The 21,762-nt window shown below is 36.7% G+C and overlaps 1 protein-coding gene across 46 annotated transcripts in view; it reads right to left on the bottom strand.

Annotated features, from left to right (window-relative positions):
- PTPRD (protein tyrosine phosphatase receptor type D) overlaps window positions 1-21,762 on the bottom strand; it is a 2,277,302-nt gene that overhangs the window by 9,988 nt on the left and 2,245,552 nt on the right. For 45 of the 46 annotated variants that reach the window (XM_045069786.1, XM_045069785.1, XM_045069791.1 and 42 more), the window contains 4 exons: window positions 4,410-4,695; window positions 3,806-3,984; window positions 2,853-2,979; window positions 1,511-1,636 (listed from right to left, as the gene is read on the bottom strand). In XM_045069786.1, coding sequence (XP_044925721.1) covers window positions 1,511-1,636; window positions 2,853-2,979; window positions 3,806-3,984; window positions 4,410-4,695 — 718 coding nt within the window. Of the gene's footprint in view, window positions 1-1,510; window positions 1,637-2,852; window positions 2,980-3,805; window positions 3,985-4,409; window positions 4,696-10,557; window positions 11,113-21,762 lie in introns of those variants that run through there. The other variant, XM_045069815.1, reaches the window with a different exon arrangement.

The raw sequence follows: 21,762 nt of genomic DNA, 5'->3' as shown, positions 1-21,762 counted from the left end.
GTTTGGAAAGCGCAAGGAGGAAACCAAAGGCTGGGTAAACAGATTTGTCCTCCTCCAAATATCCCAGAGATTTCATTTCCGACCACAGTTACTTTTAGCAGCAAGAAGAGGTCATGTGCACAAACCCTTCCTATTTAGAGGAAAGACCGGCTGATTCCATTTAAAGGTTACCTGTTTAACAAAACTGCGTTCCAAGTGCCAACTTGGAACTGAAAAGTTCAGATTAGAAACACACTAGGAACACAAACAGCAAATGCGATGGCAGCTAGGAAAATTATAAAAATCACAAAGGGCCTTTTTTAAATAGAAAGAATGTGAACAGGTTCTTACTTCAATATTTCTTTTCATTTTTGGAATCAGATTTAATTTGGGCAAGTGAGGAGTGGTAAAGAAGGTGTGTCTGCTATTTGCAGGGCCTGGACCCTAGTCTTTATCATCAGAAATGGTTGGTGAGTTTGCTTGGAATGTACTGAAGATTTTTCACTCATATATCTATCTTCAAATTCTGAAAGGACACTTTGACAGACTTAACTGCTGCCTTGAGTACGGTCACCTTCAGAGTAGTTAAGATCTCAGACTTCCTGGGATTAACAGTTCTATCACCTGGGCCAACCAGCCTGCTTACCATTTTCTCTTTCACTTTAGGGCAACAGCCAGGGCATGGCTTTGGGGATTAGCAGACAATCTCTAAACATGCGTATTGGTTGTAAAAGCTCCTTTCCAGAAAAAAAAAAAACAATGGATCAAGTAAATAGCTCTGTCCTGGAGTTTTATTCAACCCACCTACTGTGACATTTCCAAAAACAAAGCAGGGCTTTGACTGACCCCACTCTCTCCTAAGATGTGTTTGTAATCATGGTTTGAAAGTGGCCAAAGGCAGGGACATTAAAGTTTATGCATAGAACATCTTACATCAGGGCTGAACCTTGGACTCAGCAATCTAGATAAGAAATGCAGAATGAAAATTAGCTAACAAGGGTCATGGGTGCACAGCTCTCACGGACAGACACATTAGCACACTGAGGGATAAACCATGCCAGGAATCAAATTAGAATGTGCAAAGCTTGTCAGAGTCTTCTAAAGAATGCCATTTGCTCTGCAGTTTTAAAATCATACCAAATTAACCTCCAAGCCCACATGACCTAAAGGGCTTTGCAAAACAACAACATATTTACAGCCTCAAGTAATGAAGAAGTCAAAAAGCTACAAAGAGAATGAGCTGAGAAAGTGAATGTAAGCATAGCAAACCAATCAGTAAATGCTTCCCAGGACATACACTTACCAAGTATATCCCCAAAGCTGGGCTGCCAGATGTTATGTTTGAATGGAAGCCAACCCTGGGTTTGTGAGAACACTTACCAGACAGAGGAAAAGTTACTCTTACATTAAAAAACAAAACAGTCTTCCAAGATCAGTTATTTATTTTCATTTTGACAATATGATCACTTGGCAAATATTTCTCCCAAAGCTTTTCAGCTAAAGGTTAATAACTTAAGATTGGTCAGCTTACCCTGGCATCTGTGACCTTGAATTCTCTTAGGATATACTGTGGCATGTTGTACTCAGCCATGGGATCTACAACAAAGTACTGGTATCTTGCAGATCGTTCTGCTGGCCAGTATTGGTGACACTTCTCCTAAAAGGAGAGATTAATGTCAAACTATATAAAGTACCAATAAATTTTTATCTATCATCTATCAATCTATATATTTAATTTCTTTCTCTCAATGAAAGTTCAAAATTCAAGGCCATTCCAATTACATGTGACACAATTTTCTCTTTGAAACCAAAAGTTCCTTGAGAATAGAAAAATCATATGGTTTAATATTTGCTCATGGCATCAAGCACAGTACTTACATACAGTAGCTTATTAATACACATCAATTGAATTAAATGCTTTGATAGGGCACGTGTCTTCATACCTACAATTTCTCCAAATACTAACATTGGTCCTGGGATATAATGCTGGCCCTATCAATCATGCATTGCACCACGAGAACAGACTTGTGTTACTGTGTTATGGAATGAATAGGACCATCAGGTGTGAATGTATAAGGAAACCTCTATATTGATCTGGTCTTGTTTCCCTTGTCAGCTGAGGAAACTGGAGCCCAAGAAGTATTAATGATCTGGCTAAAGCAGAGAATCAACTATGAATATTCAGAATAGTCAGGTTACTTTCCTAGTTTGGCATTTGTTGCTCTTTATTCACTTTAAATGAGGAGTTTTAGACCCATTTCCACATTTATGCAAGGAAGAGAGAAAGAAAATATCTTAAACAAATAGAATAAAATGCTTACATCTATTGAATATAAGTGGTAAGTCCTTAGGTATCTCTAATACTATTTTATGTATTTTTCAGAATAATCACTTTCAAAAAATAGATCTGAGATGACCAGATTATATTCTTGGAAAAACTATGTAGCTTTCTAACATACTATTCAATATGGTGTGGAGGGTGGGCAGGTAAGAATTTGCTTCACAAGTGAAAGAAAGTCAAGTTTCTTCACACAGAGAAATGATGGCACATTTGCTCATGAAACTCCAGCTTGTCCAGGGTGGAAGGAAAAAAGACTATGCTGAGAGTTGGGACTGATATCAAACAGGGACATCTGTTTCTTTGCTCCTATGATCATGTCGCACTGGAAACAAAATACCAGCTCTTTCTTCAAAATGAACAAATTAATGAACTTGATGTGGCTTTGCAAGTTAAAAATCAACAAAAGAGTAATGAATGGTCCATAAGATGTCTGGAGAACTCTACATTTCTAAGAAGTGATGCTGGCCCCTAGGTTATTAAGATTAAACCATCATTTCTTCATGGAGTAAATGTCTTATGAGAAGACACTTACTCTGCCCATCTCACGCAGCTTGGTGAGCATCACAACAATGGTGGAATTATGTTCCCAGAGCATTCGCCAGAAATCTTCGGTGGTCTCTGCCAAAGGGCCCTGGGTAGCGATGTAGGCTTTCTGTTGTCTATATTACAGAAAATAAAAGTAGCATGTTAAAGTAATCAGAGAACATGCAAAGGTTCACATTTGGTACATAAACATCACCCAGTAATGAAAACTAAAAACATATTATCAGGGCAATTACAGTAAATGTCCATTAACATTGTGTAAACAAATGAGAATATTTACATTTTGGGGGCTCTGCAAAAGGAATTGCTTTGTTAATATTATGATGTATGTCTTTATCATTATTATTTAAATTTTAGTGCAATCCTAATAGCTCAGTTTCATATATCATACAAGTCACTTAAGAAACAGTGGTGTGGTTTAATTTTATAGATATGACTTTATACAATCTATTAAAATTATGAAATATGGTGTAAAACAGCTTCTTCATTAAGCCCTTCCACAACCCAGTGATTTTTTTTAATTTTTTTTTAAGATTTTATTTATTTATTTGACAGGCAGAGATCACAAGTGGGCAGAGAGACAGGTAGAGAAAAAGAGGGGCAAGCAGGCTCACCACTGAGCAGAGAGCCTGATGTGGGACTTGATCCCAGGACCCTGAGATCATGACCTGAGCCAAAGGCAGAGGCTTTACCCCACTGAGCCACACAGGTGCCCCTATAACCCATTGATTTTTGAAGGAAGAGTGCAAAAGGCCAGATTAAAGATTCCATGACTTCTTCTTATTCTTAACAAAAATAATAAAAAACAAATACCAAGGGTCTGAATGCTGACCTATGCAGAATAAAGATGCTTTGAATTGAGATGAAATTCATTCTGGCTGCGAAACTAGGGCACATGTAAATATCAAGGCTTTGGACTGTCAGGGGAGCAAGAGTATATACCTGTATCCATCAATAAAACTGGCATTGATGTAATCAGATCCTTCTACCCCTCTGATAGGCTGCAGGCATACTCTTGTAGATTCATATGGCATAATATTAACAAGGCGATTTTTGAATTTATTACATGGAAGATTGGCACTGATGAATCTTGAGGTGTGAGCTTTAGAGCTGGCTAGACGCTGTTGAATAAAAGAAAAGAAAAAAATCTGACAAAGATAATTTCAGCCTATGGTCAGATGCAACGTATTCAAGATTTCCTCTTTAGATATAAAGCTTATGTTTACTTTAAAGCAAAGGACTCTTCAAATTGCACTGCTTTTTCACTTCTACCTAATGATTCCATTTAGTTTACCAAATTTTTAAATACATTCTGAGAGTAGGATCTCTCAATTTAAATTAGGGTACAAAAGAGCTTGAGGTATTGTTAGGAAGCAAAGAACAGAAAAGGGAAAGAGGAAGAAAGTGTTTTATAGTCAGACACTTGAGAAGGTCAAGTGAATCTTGTAACTTCAGAATTTGAAAGGTTAAGAAAGTGAAGCCACAACTCAAAGACAATCCCAGAATGACTTGCTCCTGAATTACCACATCACATCCAATATCATACCTTAAATTCAAGCTCCATTCCTGTGACATTCTCTCCTGCTTCTATTTGTGTCAGCTTCTGAATGTAGGCATACAAGTTTCTAGCTGGCACTTCGGTATTTCCACAAGTCACTGCTTCTAACAGTGCATCATGGATAAAGATGTATTGGTCTTCTGTTTGAACCATGTAATTCCTCTGGGCTCTCATTAAAGTTACATGGCCATAAATATCTACAGTTTTTTCATGCTTTATTCTTTCTAACATAGCATCTATTACGATGAAACAACCAGTCCGGCCAACTCCCGCACTACAAGAAAAACAAAGAGAAAAGAGAAGTCCAAATAAATCTATCAGAACACCAAAACATAAAAAATTATTTCAATTCTCACTAAGTGGGCTTTAAACCCATTAATTCTTTTCAACTCTCTGTTGGGATTATTTTGGAGCACTCTAAAGTAAAAAGTATTATCAAGTCACTATAACCAGAAGACAGGGAAGCAAATACCAAGTAAAATTAATTTGGTTTCAAAATGTAAAAAATTGAATCCAAAAATATGGTGGTCCTTGATCATATAATACAAAGTAAACATTATTTTGAAACTGTTAAAAAACACAAATACTTAAGTTGTTTATATTAGAAGATATTTTAAAAATTGGTTAAGATCTAATTAGGCTTTATCTTTTTGTAAAACTTCTCCATCTGTTTCACTTCAATTTGTGAAATAAAAATTAGAAAATCACTCAATCTGAAACAGTTCATATTCTAAAGCCCAGCAAGGAAGTTTTAAAATCAACTTAGTGGGAAATAGATAATTAAAATATTAAAATGTTACACTCTAAAAAGTAAAGGGTATTTACAATGAAAATAAATTCCTACTAAAAATATAATCACTAGAGAGTAGGTGTGCCTTTTGTTTTTACTCTCTTCTCCTCCAGAGTCGAATGTATTTTGAAATTCCATATTGTGTCTCTTAGTTGTTTTCATCCTAATTGTGCATTGTTTCTAACTGGATACAGCTTCATGCAGTTCTTTATAGTGGAAACCATTCCATAAGCCTTATAACTGAGCCCTAAATACTAAGTCAGTTCTAGATAATGGCGGGATATTTCCCCAAAATACGCATTAAGGACCACTCTCAAATGTCTGGATGATACATAGATTCATATTCAGAGAGAAAGATATCACAGAATCTTAGAAAATTAATAGGAATGACTAGTTTCAAACAGTAGCAACCTCTTCATGGTGGTAATGAGAGAAGAAAATAAAATATATGTCTGAGTCTAAATTAAAAACTGTGGAGAGAAAAGAAAGAAGATAGGGTATGCCTTAAGCAAAACCCATTTTTTTAATCCCCCAAATTTGAAATACTATTAACTGCCCAATCTTATATGTAAGATAAGGAAGGAGCTGACCCTTTTAACTTATGCGTTACCTCTTCTTTAGGAGGAAATGTTCTTAGGAGTTTTAAATGTTAGAGGTGTCTCTTAGCTTGAAGTAAAAAGGTACTTTTTCCAGATATCAACAGCTGGGGGGATCCGAGAAAAATCACTTTTAACTTCTTCCTTGCTTTCCCATTTCTCTTAAATCGCTATAGTCTTTAAGTCTTACGGCTTAAGGCTGAATTAACCGTACAGAGTGTTTTCCAAACATAAAGGAAGAAACAGTTACTTTGTAGGTACAAACTGCATTTTAAAATTATACCTCTGAAGCTGACAAAAGGCCTACGTAGTGTCGATGCTGAGAAAATTATGATAAAATCACTGCAGGATCGTTTGAGATTAGGCTTTCAAAATCTTGCTTTAATCTACCCCTCAAGCTGTTCTCCACTCTATCCTCCTATTTCCAATAAATAATATGTTACACTGGAAGAACTTTCTGCTTTCCCATATATTGTCATGGTAAACGAGATGGCAGTAAAGCTCCTTCCCACCATAGTGCTTCGTTCCCAGGAGGCATTCAGCAAAGGTCTGTCACTGTCGGTTCCCTTTTCCCTTCTATGATTTATAACATTTGGAAGCTGCCCTCCAGTCCTCTAGCTAATGGTAAATGGCCAAAAAGGAACTCAAAGGGAGGCTGTGTGGTGCTAAACTTTAGCACCACATTCCATGGCACTATCTTTGCTTCCTATTATTTCCTGCCAGTTGGATCAGAAAAAAGAAAAGAAAAGAAAAGAAAAGAAAAAAGAAAAATACCTTTCTTGTGGCACACCCCTCTAGAACACCCTTTTAGCAGAGTTCAATAATCCCGAGTGCAAGTTTCTTGAAAAGCTTTTTATTTCCCTTGGTTTTTGATACTTCCCTTGTGGTCGAAAGTAGGAAAATAGGGACCTTCAGTACAAAACCATGCGGAACACGCAGCCCATGAGTTGAGCCAAAAGGGACTATGATTCACATGGAATGGTTCTATTGACTCCATGACAGGGTAGAATTTCTAGCAAGTTGGAAACCAAGACCAAGCTCTAAAAGCCATCTTCAGAAACCTACTGGCATCCCTTCAGATTGTGCCTTGGTGAGCCATGTTTTTTTCTGTCTAATGTCTGTACTGATTATCCTCATGCTTTGGATTTTTCCATTTGTATCCTTTGTTCTAATTCACACACCTCAGCCAGCTTTCAAAATGTAGATAATGTCCCCAAAGTTCTGCCCTCCTTTCTCTCATTCCCCCTCATGATTTAACAATAATCTTAAAAAAAAAAAAAATGATTCCTAAAGCAATAGACCTTTCACTGAGCATAAGTGGAGACCTATATTTCAAGTTGCCCTCAAGTTTCTCTAAAAATAAATAGATTCCAAGATTAATCAGCATCTTCTCTGCTCAGATCTGCTCTTCCCTTTCTCTCTTTCTTTACTCTTCAGGTCTAAAATTTAAGAATCCGTTTGGATTGTTTTTCCCTCCTGCCCTACATGATAATAAATTATAAATTCCTGTGCTTTCAGCCTCTACAAATTTTATTCAACTATACATCAACGGTGTGCTGGAGCTGGAAAAGCCAATTGTTAAATTCTCAGAAATTTTGCTTAATTAAATATATTTAAAATAAAGGTATACTAAAACACAGTGCTTCTTAATTACTTTTCATTTATGCTCTTGAGCTGAAACTATTATATAATGGTGTACTACTGAACATCTCTCCCAAGTTTTGCATTCAGTGATGTCACATTTGTATCTTGAAATCAGATATGGTGGGAGGACTTACACCAAGGAAACTAGCAAAAACTTGTTTTCCTCTCACAGAGCTGGTTGTTACACATTACCAGCACACACTGGCTGTCCTGATTCATCCATGCCCACCAGCCAGGGACAGGCAGGAAAGTGCTCCTTACTTTGTTTTTCCATCCACATACTCTTGTAAGACTCAAATATTTATCCCACAAATATTTATTGAGTGCCTACCACGTGCTAAGACTTTGGGGAAGTGGTGAGCAAAACCGACAGAATCCTTGGAGATTACAGTTCAGCAGGAGAATTAGACAGTAAGTAATCATATGAATAAGTAGGTAATTTTAAATCCCCAACCACTGCTATGAGGTAAATATACATCATGCTGGCTGAGTACTTTTGAGGAAATGTCATTTAAACTGATACCTGTTATAGACTGAATTGTGTCCTCTCAAAATCCATATGTCGAAGCCTTATCCCTCAACATGACTATATTTGGTGATAGGGTCCTCAGGGAGGTAATAAGGTTAAATAAGGTCATAATGGTGAGGCCCTAACCCAGTTAGACTGGTATCTTTGTAAGAAGAGACATCAGAGAACTATATATAAGTAAAACAGTTATTTTAGAGAATTACTGTTAATACAGTTATACCTTTAATAAAAATGTTTAAAGATTTTATTTATTTATTTGACAGACAGAGATCACAAGTAGGCAGAGAAGCAGGCAGAGAGAGAGAGGAGGAAGCAGGCCTCCTGCTGAGCAGAGAGCCCCATGCGGGGCTCCATCCCAGGACCCTGGGATCATGACTTGAGCTGAAGGCAGAGGCTTTAACCCACTGAGCCACCCAGGCGCCCCAATAAAAATGTTTAAAACAACACTTTTTAAAAAAAGATTTTATTTGTTTATTTGACAGAGAGATCAAAAGTAGGCAGAGAGGCAGGGAGAGAGAGGGGGAAGCAGACTCCCTGCTGAGCAGAGAGCCTGATGAGAGGCTCGATCCCAGGACCCTGGGATCATGACCTAAGCTGAAGGTAGAGGTTTTAACCTACTGAGCCACCCAGGTGCCCCTTATAATCACTTAAAATGGAAAATAAATGTGTGGAATCTGCCCTTTATCCCCACGCTGCCTTTCGGCCACCCTGGCTTTCATTTAGTTACTCAAATAGGATAAGCTATTTTCCATGCCAGGGCCTTTTTTTGGGATATTCTCTCCTAGAAATCTTTTCCTTCTTCAATCAATAAACCATTCTTTGTCCTTTAGATATTGTGTGTGTCCTCTGGACTGGATGCCTTAAACAACAGAAATGTATTTTCTGTACGTTTAGGAGGCCAGAAGTCTAAGATTAAGTTGCCATCAGGGTTATTTTCTGGTGAGACCTCTCCTTTTGGCTTAAGATAGCAACCTTTTAGTTGTGTCTTGACATGGTGTTTCCCTGTGCATGGGCAGAGAGAGAGAGCGCTCTATCTCCAAATACAGTTACACTAGGGGAGGGAGGGTAAGGCCTTCAATATATGAATCTTGAGGGGACACAATTCAGTCCATAGCAGGTATCAATTTAATCAATTGAAATTCTTTATAAGTGCTTTGCCAGCATGATAGACATGTACCTCATAACAGTTGTTGAAATTTATAATTATATATTTACTCATATGGTATTTAGTACCTAATTCTCCTGCTAAACTGAAATCTCCATGATGATAGAATCTTCCGTTCATTTCGCTTACCACCTCACTGATGTCTCAGCACATGGTAGGCACTCAGTAAATATTTGCGGGATAATAGCATCACCAACTCTTGAGGGTTTTTTTTTTTTTTCCTGATACATCTATTTGTTTGCTGGAATATGTCTTTGAATAATGTTTTATGTAAAATATGCATGGATAGTATTATTCCTGATGCTTTGTCTACCTGAGAATATTTATTTGCTTTTACCTAGTTAAAACCGTTAAAACTCGGAAAATACTTTCATTATAAGAGTCATGGATTTCCCCAGCTCCAGGCTAATTAAAACATATTTAAAGCTTTCTTAGCTCCGGGCCTTTCCTCCTCTGTATCAGGTCTACGTGTTGATATCTACCTTCCTCCAGACTCCTCTCACATGCCATGTCCTTGATCAAGACTATCCCCTGGTTTACTCCTCCTTGGATCTCCGTGGAAGTATATACTTCTCTATCAGCAATTGCCTTACCTCATATTTGTTTTCTCATTATTATCTTTATGTCAATTAATAATCTCCTTGAGGAGATTGAGAGCAACAGCTTCCTTGTCTCTACTGTGTTTGACAATTTTTCATGGCAATTTCCATGCCAGGGAAATAGGAAGTCTTCAACTTGAGTTGCAAATTTTTAAAAATATGAGTTTAAAAATCTGAAGTTGTTTCTTTTGGATCAATGACATACACAGGAACATTCCTCAAAGTCCCCTGGTGTGGAAATACTACCTTGATACATGTTTACAGAAATAAAGGGAGTTCTTAAAGTTTGATGAGATGGAGGCAACCCGTGTTTATGCTCTGCTCCAGTTGCTCAGAAACAACAAACCTCAGGCACCACTTTTTCCTTAAGAAACTGAACGCAGAAAATTCAGAGCTTTTAGAAGTACGCCAGCCTACTTTTGTTTGAATTTCCACGTTTCCGCAACAGCACATATTTTACTTCCTTCTCCAATTTGCTCTATTTTTCACCCATCAGTACTGAGTGCAGTGCACCTCTCAAAATGAAGGATTGTAGTTCTAAAAGCAAATGCATTTTTCTTTGATCCTGAAAAACTCAGCTCCTCATAGCAGCAATAATGACGGAACCCTATTTAGTGCTGTTTGTTTTTCATCATTTCAACAGCCTTCAACCTGAAACATGGGAAGAACAGCAAAACTGATAAACCACCCTTATTTTTATCTGTTTTCTGTCAGAGTCGTTGCCAAGCATAGAGACAGATTTTTCTAAATAATCTTAAAAAAAAAAAAAGTGCATAACCCCGTGCTTCATGATGAGACCAGTACAATTCAGAACATTTATTATGTTACAGAACATTCCTGCACAAAGGGAAGAGGACAGCACTGTTAAATCAACTCTAGCATCAGGTTGGTTCCTGCATCCTCTTAAGTAAATCCAACTTTCTGAGCTACCTTCCAGTGAAGACAATGATGCCACCAAAGCAAACCAAATTATTGACAAAATTTTGCCTTAAAAACAATAGCAAGAAGAACAACAACAAAAACTGTTTCAGTCAGTGATAGACATTCCAGTATTTATAAGCTGAAAGACTATGCAATCCATTGAGCAAGTACGCCTACTAGGAAATTGTTATTACTTCAATATTATTATCATTCATCCAGTTACAACATTTGTTTTCAATTTCTAAAAACATGATTGAGTTAGTCCCATGAGTTGAAATATGCTTAATGTCCCGTGATGTGATACGGTAGTAATGTGCAAAAGGAAAACATTAAGAGGCATAAGGGGGCTGTTTTGTACTAAAATCATTCTGGGGATTGCTTAAAAGTTGGTTTTCTGATTAATCTGGTGGAGTGTTAATGTGGACCCTTTGCTGATACTTCAATGATCTGGCAAAAAAAAAAAAAAGACAATAGAATTAGGAGATTTTACAGATCAATTTAGTTAGATGCAAAGTCAGTAAAATATGAACCAGGAATCTTGGTTTTGTACATATATCAGCTCATAATTAGATTGGATATTATAGTTCGGCTGCAACAAAAATAGCATTTACCAACTGCAAAAACATAAGAAAGGACATCTATGAGAGAATGGATTGAGTTTTATGACCGATGTTTGCAAGATTAGTCAGATGACTGTCTTGCTATAACTGTGATGTGATTTTGATATGGCTGTGCTTGTAAAACTCTTCCTTCATTTATTAGTTAAAAATTAACATTTAACTTAACATTCAACTATACTGGGAAACTCCAGAGTATTTAGCGCTTTCTACAAAAAACTGACCCAGAAGTAGTTTTGTATCACATCCTCTGGCACCTCTTTTGTCTTGAATGACCAGAGAAATTATGCCAATTCCTTTGACATAAATATTCATCTGCTTGATTTACTTTTATATATTATAAAATAAAAATTAAATATTTTGAACAAACTGTCAATTAAAATTTTCTATGCTATTAAACACAGACTAAAAGCCGAGGTTTTATAGATGTTGGAGGGGGCAATTTTTGTGTTCATTAAAATTTCAAGTGCATGTATTCTTTGACACAGTAGCTCTATTTATAGAAATCCATCACTGAGGCATACGTACACATATTCTTCCTAAGAGAATCTTAGGAAGGGATTTTCATTGCAACATTATTTGAAATAACAAATTAATTATGTAAAACAATTACTATGACTAAAGAAATGGTTAAATTATAATATATAAATACCAGGAATACCAGTAAAAAGAAGGAGGTAAATCCACACATTAACAAACAAACAAACAAAAATTGTCCAAGACCTTATTTAGCCCACCTAACTATGTTGCAGACCAACAGGCACATCATGATGCCATTCTTATTCTTTAAAAAGACCATACAACAAGATTACATATTTTTATATGCATACAGGTTGATGGATAGGACTCGATCTGCAAAGATATACAAATTATTACAAAAGTTACCTCTTAGAGGAGACTGGTATTGGTTTTGGTGTTGTAAGGGGATACTTTTACCTTAGTTGAAGTGCTCAATTTTTTAGATTAAATTTCATTTCATTATTATTATTATTTTTTTTAAAGAGCGAGAACAAGCAAGCATGTGGGGGAGGGGACAGAGGGAAAAGAAGAGAGAATCTTAAGCAGGCTTCACATCCAGCATGGAGCCCAGTGTGGGGCTCCACGTCACAACCCTGAGGTCATGACCTGAGCTGAAATCAAGAGTCAGATGTTTAATCGGCTGAGCTACTCAAATTTTCTTTTGTTTGTTTTCTAAAAAAGGACAACATAATCATGCAATAATGGAATTAAGTAATATAGAATAATGAATAAAAGTTGCTATTATAATGATATTAAAGATCAATATACAGTTGAGATCTTAGACAGAGAAGAGACAGAGATCCTAAAGGTAGAATCCTATCCACTCTAGCTCAGGAATATTGCCCAGAGATGGATTCTCAGGAGAAGTCTGGGCAATGTTGGCAACTACTTACAACCAGGATTTGGTTCTGCCATTTGGCACAGGATTTTAAGGTGTGGGTTTCAGAAAACAGAGCAATAGAGAAAACATCATAGAGAAGAGAATGCTTAGTAATGAGTTAGAATAAACAAAAGTTAGGATGAGATAACCTAGAACCTTGTCACTCTAGGAAAAAAAAAAGTGTCTTGCCCTCTTGTGTGGCATCCTCCAGTGATCAGAAGTTCATACTTTATCAACAGAGAAGCAACAGAAGCTAAGCACAGAGAAACTGACATGAAAAGGATCTTAGTCTAGAATATTGAGATATCAAGGATAACCTAGCCAGATCACATTAGGACATTTTATTTTTCCATCATGATCTGAGGGGGCCTTCTTAAAAAGAGTCTACAAAAAAATCCACATGGACCAAATCATATTTTTTTTCTTTCAATTATGTTGACTCAAACAAAAATCCTCCAAAGACTTCTGTATGATTTTGGCTCTGTCTCAACATTATCTGCCAAACACATTCCCTATTATTCTTATAATGTGGTGCTCAAGATAAATTAGAAGGCTAATATGTTTACCTAAAGAACCCTGAATATGCCATAGCAGGTCTTATTTTACAGATGGATTGAGGAGGCCACTGGGCACAGGTAGAAACCTACTCAGCTAGCCCCAATAATTGGTAATTGACTTGAATCTGAATGAGGTCAACTGAATGAAGCTATAGAAGAATATGGAACTATATCATTTTCACAGAGATTTTCTTTGTAAATGGCCTATCAGTTCATATTCTCAATTATTTTCATAATGACACAAAATTATCTACATTTTGAAAGTGGATACAACTATTAACCAGGCCTGCCAAGTAAAGCTGCATAGGCTGTATACTGCTCAACCCAAAGAACATTATAGTCGTGTCAACTACAATGTGTAAAACCTGTTCCATGAATGCAGCAGATTCGCCATAGCAATATAAATGCCCTTATTCCTGACTCAGCTTAAGCAGAATCAAAGAGAAAAGTCAGGGGAAGGAAACTATAAGATATCAAACTTCAGCAATTGAACTTCAGCAACTTTATTTTAATCATTTTGGGAAATATGTCAATGTTTTCCCACAAGGGCAAGTTTTCAGGGCTTTAATTTTTCCTTTTCAAAGATGTTAGTATGTTCATTTAGACATAAATTGTCCAACGGTTTTAAAGGATCTAAAATTTAAATCAGGGGTTACAAATTGGTGTCTCTATGTTTAGTTTGGTCCTTTCCCTTGGGTTCTTTTGTTTGATGCCCACAAGTTTTTTTGTAAGGCAGTAAGAATCTCAGTCTCACTACCTACTGCCTCATACAGGGCCTGCCTCACTTCTTTATAACCCCTTGTAGGCCCCCAGCAGGCCTTTGTGCTGTGTCTCCATGGATCTGATCTGGCTTCTTAAACTCACAGGTTTCTGAATTCCTGCATCAGTACTTCTCCTTACCTCTTCAAATTTGTCTGCTTACTTGGATTTTTCAAAGGAGGAACCCGAGACCTGGGGAGGGTTAAGAATTTGACCAAGATCTTGTGGCTATTAGAGCAGAGCTGAGACCTGAGGCTTAGGTCTATGTCTCCTCTTTCCCAGATTCATGTTTCCAGAAGGGGGTAGGGATAGTTTACTGGAAACAATCTTCCTTAGAGCTCTCAGATGGATCCTAAGTCCATGATTCTATCAATTAAGGCTTGCAAGAATGTAGGTCTAAAAGAGACATACTGTGCCTATAACTGTCCTTTAATCATGAAACATTAGATTCCCTGTTCTATTCAACTGCCCCAAGTGAAATGCATTAAGTGGCTTTTGAAGCACTGTCAAAATAGATTTTTGTGTACCTGGCTATATATTAACTAGTTATACTGATGTCAGCTCTATCTGTTCCAGATAGATGGATGACTTTCCATAAGCATAGTATTCACACACGATGAGTACTTAATTAATACAAATGACTATTGAGTGTATTTAGAATGATATACTGGTCATATTGGATGATGGGAATAGAGAACTTTTCTCAGAAGAGAATGCCTCTTCTGAAAAGTAATATCAGAAGATGGGGAACATGGTCATAAGACTGTGACAACAGAAAGATGAAAATATTCAATAATTCGTTCAATAAATACAAAATGAGAGATTCCTCTTCTATCTATCAAGCACCAGGCAATGTACCACGAGGCATCAAAGCACACATTCCTTCAGTGTTAAAAAAGAGATTACTGGGTTCTGTCCTAGAGACTCCACTACAGTAGGTGTGGAGTAGAAATCACGACTGCATTTCTAACAAGCTCCAAAATGTTCCTGCTGCTGCCAGTCCATGGGCAGAGAAAATACTCTTCTCATATTTTTATAACTAAATAGGTACAAAAAATGTACAAAATACATTAATTATCTATGCCCGTGTGTGTGTATGTGTGTGTGTGTGTGTATAAATTTAAAAACAAAATCTTGGGGTGCCTGGGTGGCTGAGTCAGTTAAGTATCTGCCCTTGGCTCAGGTCATGATTCCAAGGTCCTGGGATTGAGGCCCATGGGCTCCCTGCTTAGTGGAGAGTCTGCTTCCCCCTCTCTCCCCCTGCCCGAGTTCAATCTCTCTCTCTCTCTTTCTATCTCTCAAATAAATAAAAAAACAAAATCTTGAAAAAATAGTGACCTTTAAAATAAAAATTCTAACCTGTCATTCACATAGATTTTTTGACCTAACCATGTTAAAATTTCAATGCAAAAAGGAGATTGTGAAGTTTGCTCTGAAAAACGTATGTTCTTTTTTTTATTTTAAGACAAAATACTTTACTATCTCCAGATACCTGTACATATATGGAATTATCTTGTAATAAAACTCAGATGCCAAAAGCCTACTTTGCAAGTTTTTTTTTTTGAGAAACAACCCCAATATGAGCAAATCAGATACCATGTAATAAGACCCAAAAATATTTTTCCAAAGACAGAAAGAAAAATATCCAGGCAGCAGAACCCTGATTGGAAAGACACAATACAAAGATAACAGAACTATTTTTAAGCTACATTTTATAACTAGGGGCACAGCAAAATAGTTTGAAATAGAAAGTTTTCATGCTGATTACATGAAATCAAAATATACACTGTTCAAAGGCAGCTAACATTTAAAAAATGTAGCCTAGTTTATGCAATGAATTTCGGTGTTCTTTTAGTCTGGGAATATTACAAAATACATTGCAGGTACAGCTGGGAAAACTCAGTGATACCCCTGTCCAGATCTCAGCTATTAGGTTATAAAAATATTTTCACATTTCCTGCAGATGTCTAGATTCCTTTCTTTGCTAGTAATTTTAATTCAGAACTCATTATTGACAGCTGTTTGTTCTGATAGACCCTAATTGCTCTTTTACCAGACTCAGCTGCAAGCGGGCTGATTTCCTTCCCCTTATAGAGTATATTACATATAAACACAGGCAGGAAAAAAAAATAACCAATTAACTAAATACGTGTGTATAAAATGATTCATTGAGAGCAATGATCAAGTAATGTATCTAATGGCAACATAGGTCAAAGGAAATTACAGCACTTACCATTTACAGTATTAATTATATGGAAATATTCATAAGCATTAAAATATATAGATGATGAGTGGCAGCATGTGAGAATCTGCTCCTTTATTGATCGGTATGGGAGTTTTGACCTGCTCTGTTGTCAACCTAGACCATCTCAACCCTCCTTAAACAACCTGGGGTTTCTTGCTCCTGAGAGGTCACCATATTGATGCCAAATTTAGCAGACACCCGATGGGCACAGTTCACTGCAGCTCAGAACTTCCAGGCTCAACCCATCCTTTTGCCATAGCCTCCCCAATAAATGGGACTACAGGCATGCACCATGGCAGGGGGCTGAAAATTCACCTTTTCATTAAAGAGACTTCTAAATTACTATATTTAAGTAATTGATAAGGCACTTAATCTATGGAAGAATTAACTCAATAACATCTGACATCCCATGTGCATAGAACTTGAGATGCCTGCTGTAACCAGATGGAACCTCACATGCTGTGGGGCTGTTTTGCTGAGCACCAACTCTTCCTTGCTCTCCAGTCATGGCTATGGATGAACTGTTTTTCCTAACTTTGCAGGAAGAGGAGTACAAATTCATTGATGGCAAAGCTACTTCCCTTGGAAGATTCTCTTCAAAGGCAATGCTTCATTTTAGCAGCTCCCCAAGAGATACAGAAACAGCTTGGCAATGCTCATTCCATCACATGCCTCAGCAACCTTGCTCATGGAGTTTAGGCCAATTTGGGGACCCCAAGCTGCCTTCCTCAGTGGACTGGAACCCTCTGTACAGGAGCAAATCCAGAGCTGGATTCAGCAGAGACCATATGAGCAGCAGATAATACTGCATCTGAGAAGAACAATAGCTTATTTTATTTCCTGTCTGTGTGCTCTGAAAGTGGAGGGAATGTGGTGATCAGGGATGGGCAACTGCTCCTTGTAAGGAACCCCTTCAAGGAAAATAAACTTTTTCTTAACATCAGGGACACTATATGGTGCTTTCTTTTCTGGGGGCACTAAGTGCTTCTCTTTAAAGACTTAATCTACCTCATATAGGGAGGAAGATGTTGGGAATGGGATGCTTATTACCCTGATAATTCTCAGGGTTGCAGCATACATTTCCATTAATACCAGACATAATAGTAATTAGGATGCAAGCCCTAGACTCAACATTTACAAAGCCTCACATATAATGAATGTAAAGTGTCCCACAGGGCTTGGTGCCCACAAAATCTGGTCCAGAGCCTACTTCCAGCCTCTCTCCCAACCAAGTAACAAGAGAAACCGTTTGGCATTTTAAGAATAATGCTACTGCCCTTTCTTAATTTTTTACCTATACAACACAGATTATACCATTTAGAATTCTTTCATGGCTTTGTTCCTGGAATCGTTTTGGGTAAGAACACTTCCAGTCATGTTCATTTATCCATCAAATATTTATTAAGCATTTTTTTTTCATGTGTACCATAGATCCAGGGAAGACAAATGTGAAGCTGAACTCTTAGATACCATTTCTGACCTCATATCTCTAATAGTTGGATGTTATAGTACTGGGAAGAAATGCAGTTTCTGGCTATAGAATTTAATACTGACCACACTAAAGAATCCCATTTTTTTTTTCTTAAAAGTTCACTTTTTAGTGATTAAAATAATTTAAACATAATTGAATTTTTGGCTGCATTGGTGAAATGGATTATTTTGTTTTCACGTAAGTGTGAAAGGGAAAGCAGTGATGTGATATGCTTGTTTTACGAGTCAGTTTGGCAAGTGGAAAGAACATGGACTTTAGAGATTCAACATCTGGCTCTTCCACCTGCTAGCTGTGTGGCGTTAGGTCATGTATGTATCCTCCCTAAGCCTTAGTTTTTTCATCTTTAAAATTTAAACCCATTCTAAAGGTTGCTATAAGGTTATTGTTGGCAAAAAAAAAAATCCCTTTAATTATATATTCTTTTTTTAAAAAGATTTTATTTATTTATTTGACAGAGATCACAAGTAGGCAGAGAGGCAAGCAGAGAGAAAGGAAGGGAAGCAGGCTCCCCACTCAGCAGAGAGCCCGATACAGGGTTCGATCCCAGGACCTTGGGATCATAACCTGATCTGAAGGCAGAGGCTTTAACCCACTGAGCCACCCAGGTGCCCTAATATATATTCTTAATAAGTGTTCATTTTCTTACTCTTTTTTCTATGAATTAAGGACCTAGAGTTTAATATTTTAATTCATTGGCTAATGGCAGAGTAGCTAATGCAATTTTTCTATTCTTGCATGGTTTATTTTAATGATCTATACTAATGAACTAATGAAGCTAATATCCCATTTTATATCCTGATTTCTATCTTGTCAATATAAAACAATGCCATATACAAGTGAATCAGATTTTAGACTTGAAAGGGATATTAGAGATCATCTAATCTAGTGGTTCTCAAAGTGCTACCACTGACAAGCAGCATCCTTTAGGAATTTGTTAGAAATGCAGATTTGGGGACCCTACCTTGGCCTAGAGAATCAGAGACTCTGGGGGTAGTGGCAAAAACCCTGATCTCAGGTGATCCTGATGCATGCTGAAGTTTAAGAATCACCTCCAAGACAATCCTTTAAATTTAACAGATGGAGAGTCTGATTCAAAGGGGCACATGCATCCCAGTGTTTATAGAAGCAATGTAACCATAGCCAAAATATGGAAAGAGCCCATATGTCCATCAAGAGATGAATGGATAAAGAAGGAATGGTATATACATACAATGGAATATTACTCAGCCTTAAAAAAGAATGTGATCTTACCATTTGCAATGAGATGGATGGAACTAGAGAGTATTATGCTAAGTGAAATAAGTGATTAAAGAAAGACAAATACCATATGATTTCACTCATATGTGGAAAGAAACAAATGGAAAAAAAGAAAAGAAAGAGAGAGGCAAACCAAGAAACAGACTCATAAGTATAGAGAACAAACTTATGGTTACTAGAGGGGAAGGGGTGGGGGGATGGGTAAGATAAATGAGGGGGATTAAGGAGTGTTGTACGGATATGTTGAATCACTTTATTGGACACCTGGACCTAATATTATACTGTATGTTATCTAGAATTTGAATAAAAACAAAACAAAACAAAAAACAAGAATGCCAAGGGTGAGGGGAATAGAGTTTTATGTTTAAATATGTTTCAGAAATTCCCCTTTGAAAGTTCACAACAGTAATGAGTACTATATAGGATTGGGGAACTCTGTTGTAAAGTAATTTAACTTAGTTTAACCCATTCCTTTCTTAACTATAGAAAAAACTCCCCAGATAACATCTATTAACAAATCAGGACAGAGTCTACACATACACTAATTAGATAGTGTGAATTCTGTTTTTATATTTCTTGTAGAGTAGAGAATGGGTATGGAAACTATTCATTGGATTATGTGTACTGATAATTGTTTGGGAAAAACTCAACATTTGGATTTGCAAAATTGCTATTTTTATTTCTCTTTTTTCCTAAATCAGGTAGCTGATAATTTCTGAATTCAGCTTTATTTTCACAGACTAAAACAAGGAAGCTTTAAACAGGGGAGTGTGAGGCATTGAATGTTAAATAAGAGTGGTGAGCCTATGATGAACTAAGACTTTACAAAAACCCTTAATTTTAAAATAAATGCATTGAATAAAAAAAATAGCTGTCTGCAAGTCAAAATTTGCTAAGTACAATTTTGGAAACAAGCTCTCCAAAGAGGGAGGTGGTTTCAATAGTCTGGAACCATTTCAAAACTTGATGCAAATAATAGGAAACTATGGCATGCTCATGGATTAGAAGAACCAGTTTTGTTAAAATGTTTATTCTACCTAAAAGAATCCATAGATTCAATGCAATCTGTATCAAAATACAAGCAGCATCTTTCATAGAACTAGAAAAAATAATGCTGCAATTTGTATGGAGCCAGAAACATCCCAAAGAGTCAAAGCAATCTTGAGAAAAAAGAACAAAGCTAGAGGTATCACAATTCTAGGTTTCAAGATACACAATAGAGCTATATTAATCAAAACAGTATGGTACGGGCACAAAATTAGACACACAGACCTGTGGAACAAACAGAGAGCCCAGAAATAAACATTTATATGGCCAATTAATCTGTGATAAAAGAGGAAAGAATATACAATAAAAAAGATAGTCTCTCAACAAATGGTGCTGGGAAAACTGTACAACTATGTGCAAAAGGAGAAAGGTGGGTCACTTTCTTACACCACACACATATATGAACTCAAAATGGATTAAAGACCTAAATGGGAGACTTGAAACCACTGAAGTCCTAGAAGAAAAAAAAATAGGCAATAACCTCTCTGACATCAGCCACAGAATCATTTTTCTAGAAATGTCTCCTGAGGCATGGGAAACAAACAAAAAAAATCAACTATTGAGACTACCTCAAAATAAAGAGCTTTTCCACCGTGAAGGAAACCATCAGCAAAGCAAAAAAGCAACCTATTGAATGGGGAAGATATCTGCAAATGACATTTCTGATAAGAGGTTAATATCCAAAATATATAAAGAACTGTTACCACTCAACTCCTCTGTAAAAGCAATAATAATCCAATTAAAAATGAGCAGGAAAATGTTCAATATCACTAATCATCAGGGACATGCAAATCAAAATAAATGAGAGCACTTTACACCTGTCAGAATAGCAGGAATCAAAAAGATAGGAAATGACAAGTATTGATGAGGATGTGGAGAAAAAGGAGCCCAGTGTTGGTGGGAACGCAAACTATTGACGAAAATAGTGTGGAGTTTCCTCAAAAAATTAAAAATAGAAATACCATATGATCCTTTAATTTCACTACTAGGTATTTACTCAAAGAAAACATAACAAACTAAACTAATTCAAAAAGATATACACACTCCAGTGTTTATTGCAACATTATTTACAACAGCCATGTGGAAACAACCCAAATGTTCATTTTACAGATGAATGGATAAAGAAGAGGTGACACACACAGAGGAATATTACTCAGCCATAAAAAAGAATGTGATTTTTACCATTTGCAACAACATGAATGGAACTTGAGGGTGTAGTAAGTCAAATAAGTCAGACAGTGAAAAATAAATACCATAAGATTTCACCCATATGTGGAATTAAAGAAACAAGACAAATGAACAAAGAAAAAAGAGACAAACAAACAAAAAAACAAAACAAAGGCTCTTAAATACAGGACACAAACAAGTGGTAGTCAATAGGTGGGTGGGTGGGAACATGGGTGAGATAGATAAGAAAGAAAAGGTACAAACTTCCAGTTCCAAAATAAATGAGTCATGGACATGAAAGGTACACCACGGGGAATATGATAAATAAGATTATAGAAATGATATTTGGTTACAGGTGATGACTAGACTCACTGTGGTGAGCACCAAGTAATCTCTAGAACTGTTACATTACTATGTTGCCCATCTGAAACTAAAATGACACTGTTAATCATACCCCAATAATTATAATATGAAAACTGTGATGCTGTTAAGACTTTAGATTTAGAGAAGCAGTGCAAGATTATGGTGGCATGGAAGACAGAGTCAGGCATCTTCCC

This window comes from Mustela putorius, unplaced genomic scaffold, assembly GCF_011764305.1.
Source record: "Mustela putorius furo isolate JIRA1106 unplaced genomic scaffold, ASM1176430v1.1 tig00003944_pilon_pilon_pilon, whole genome shotgun sequence".
NCBI lineage: Eukaryota > Metazoa > Chordata > Mammalia > Carnivora > Mustelidae > Mustela > Mustela putorius.
Note: the sequence above shows the minus strand (reverse complement) of the source record. Positions and strands in the feature narration are given on the sequence as shown.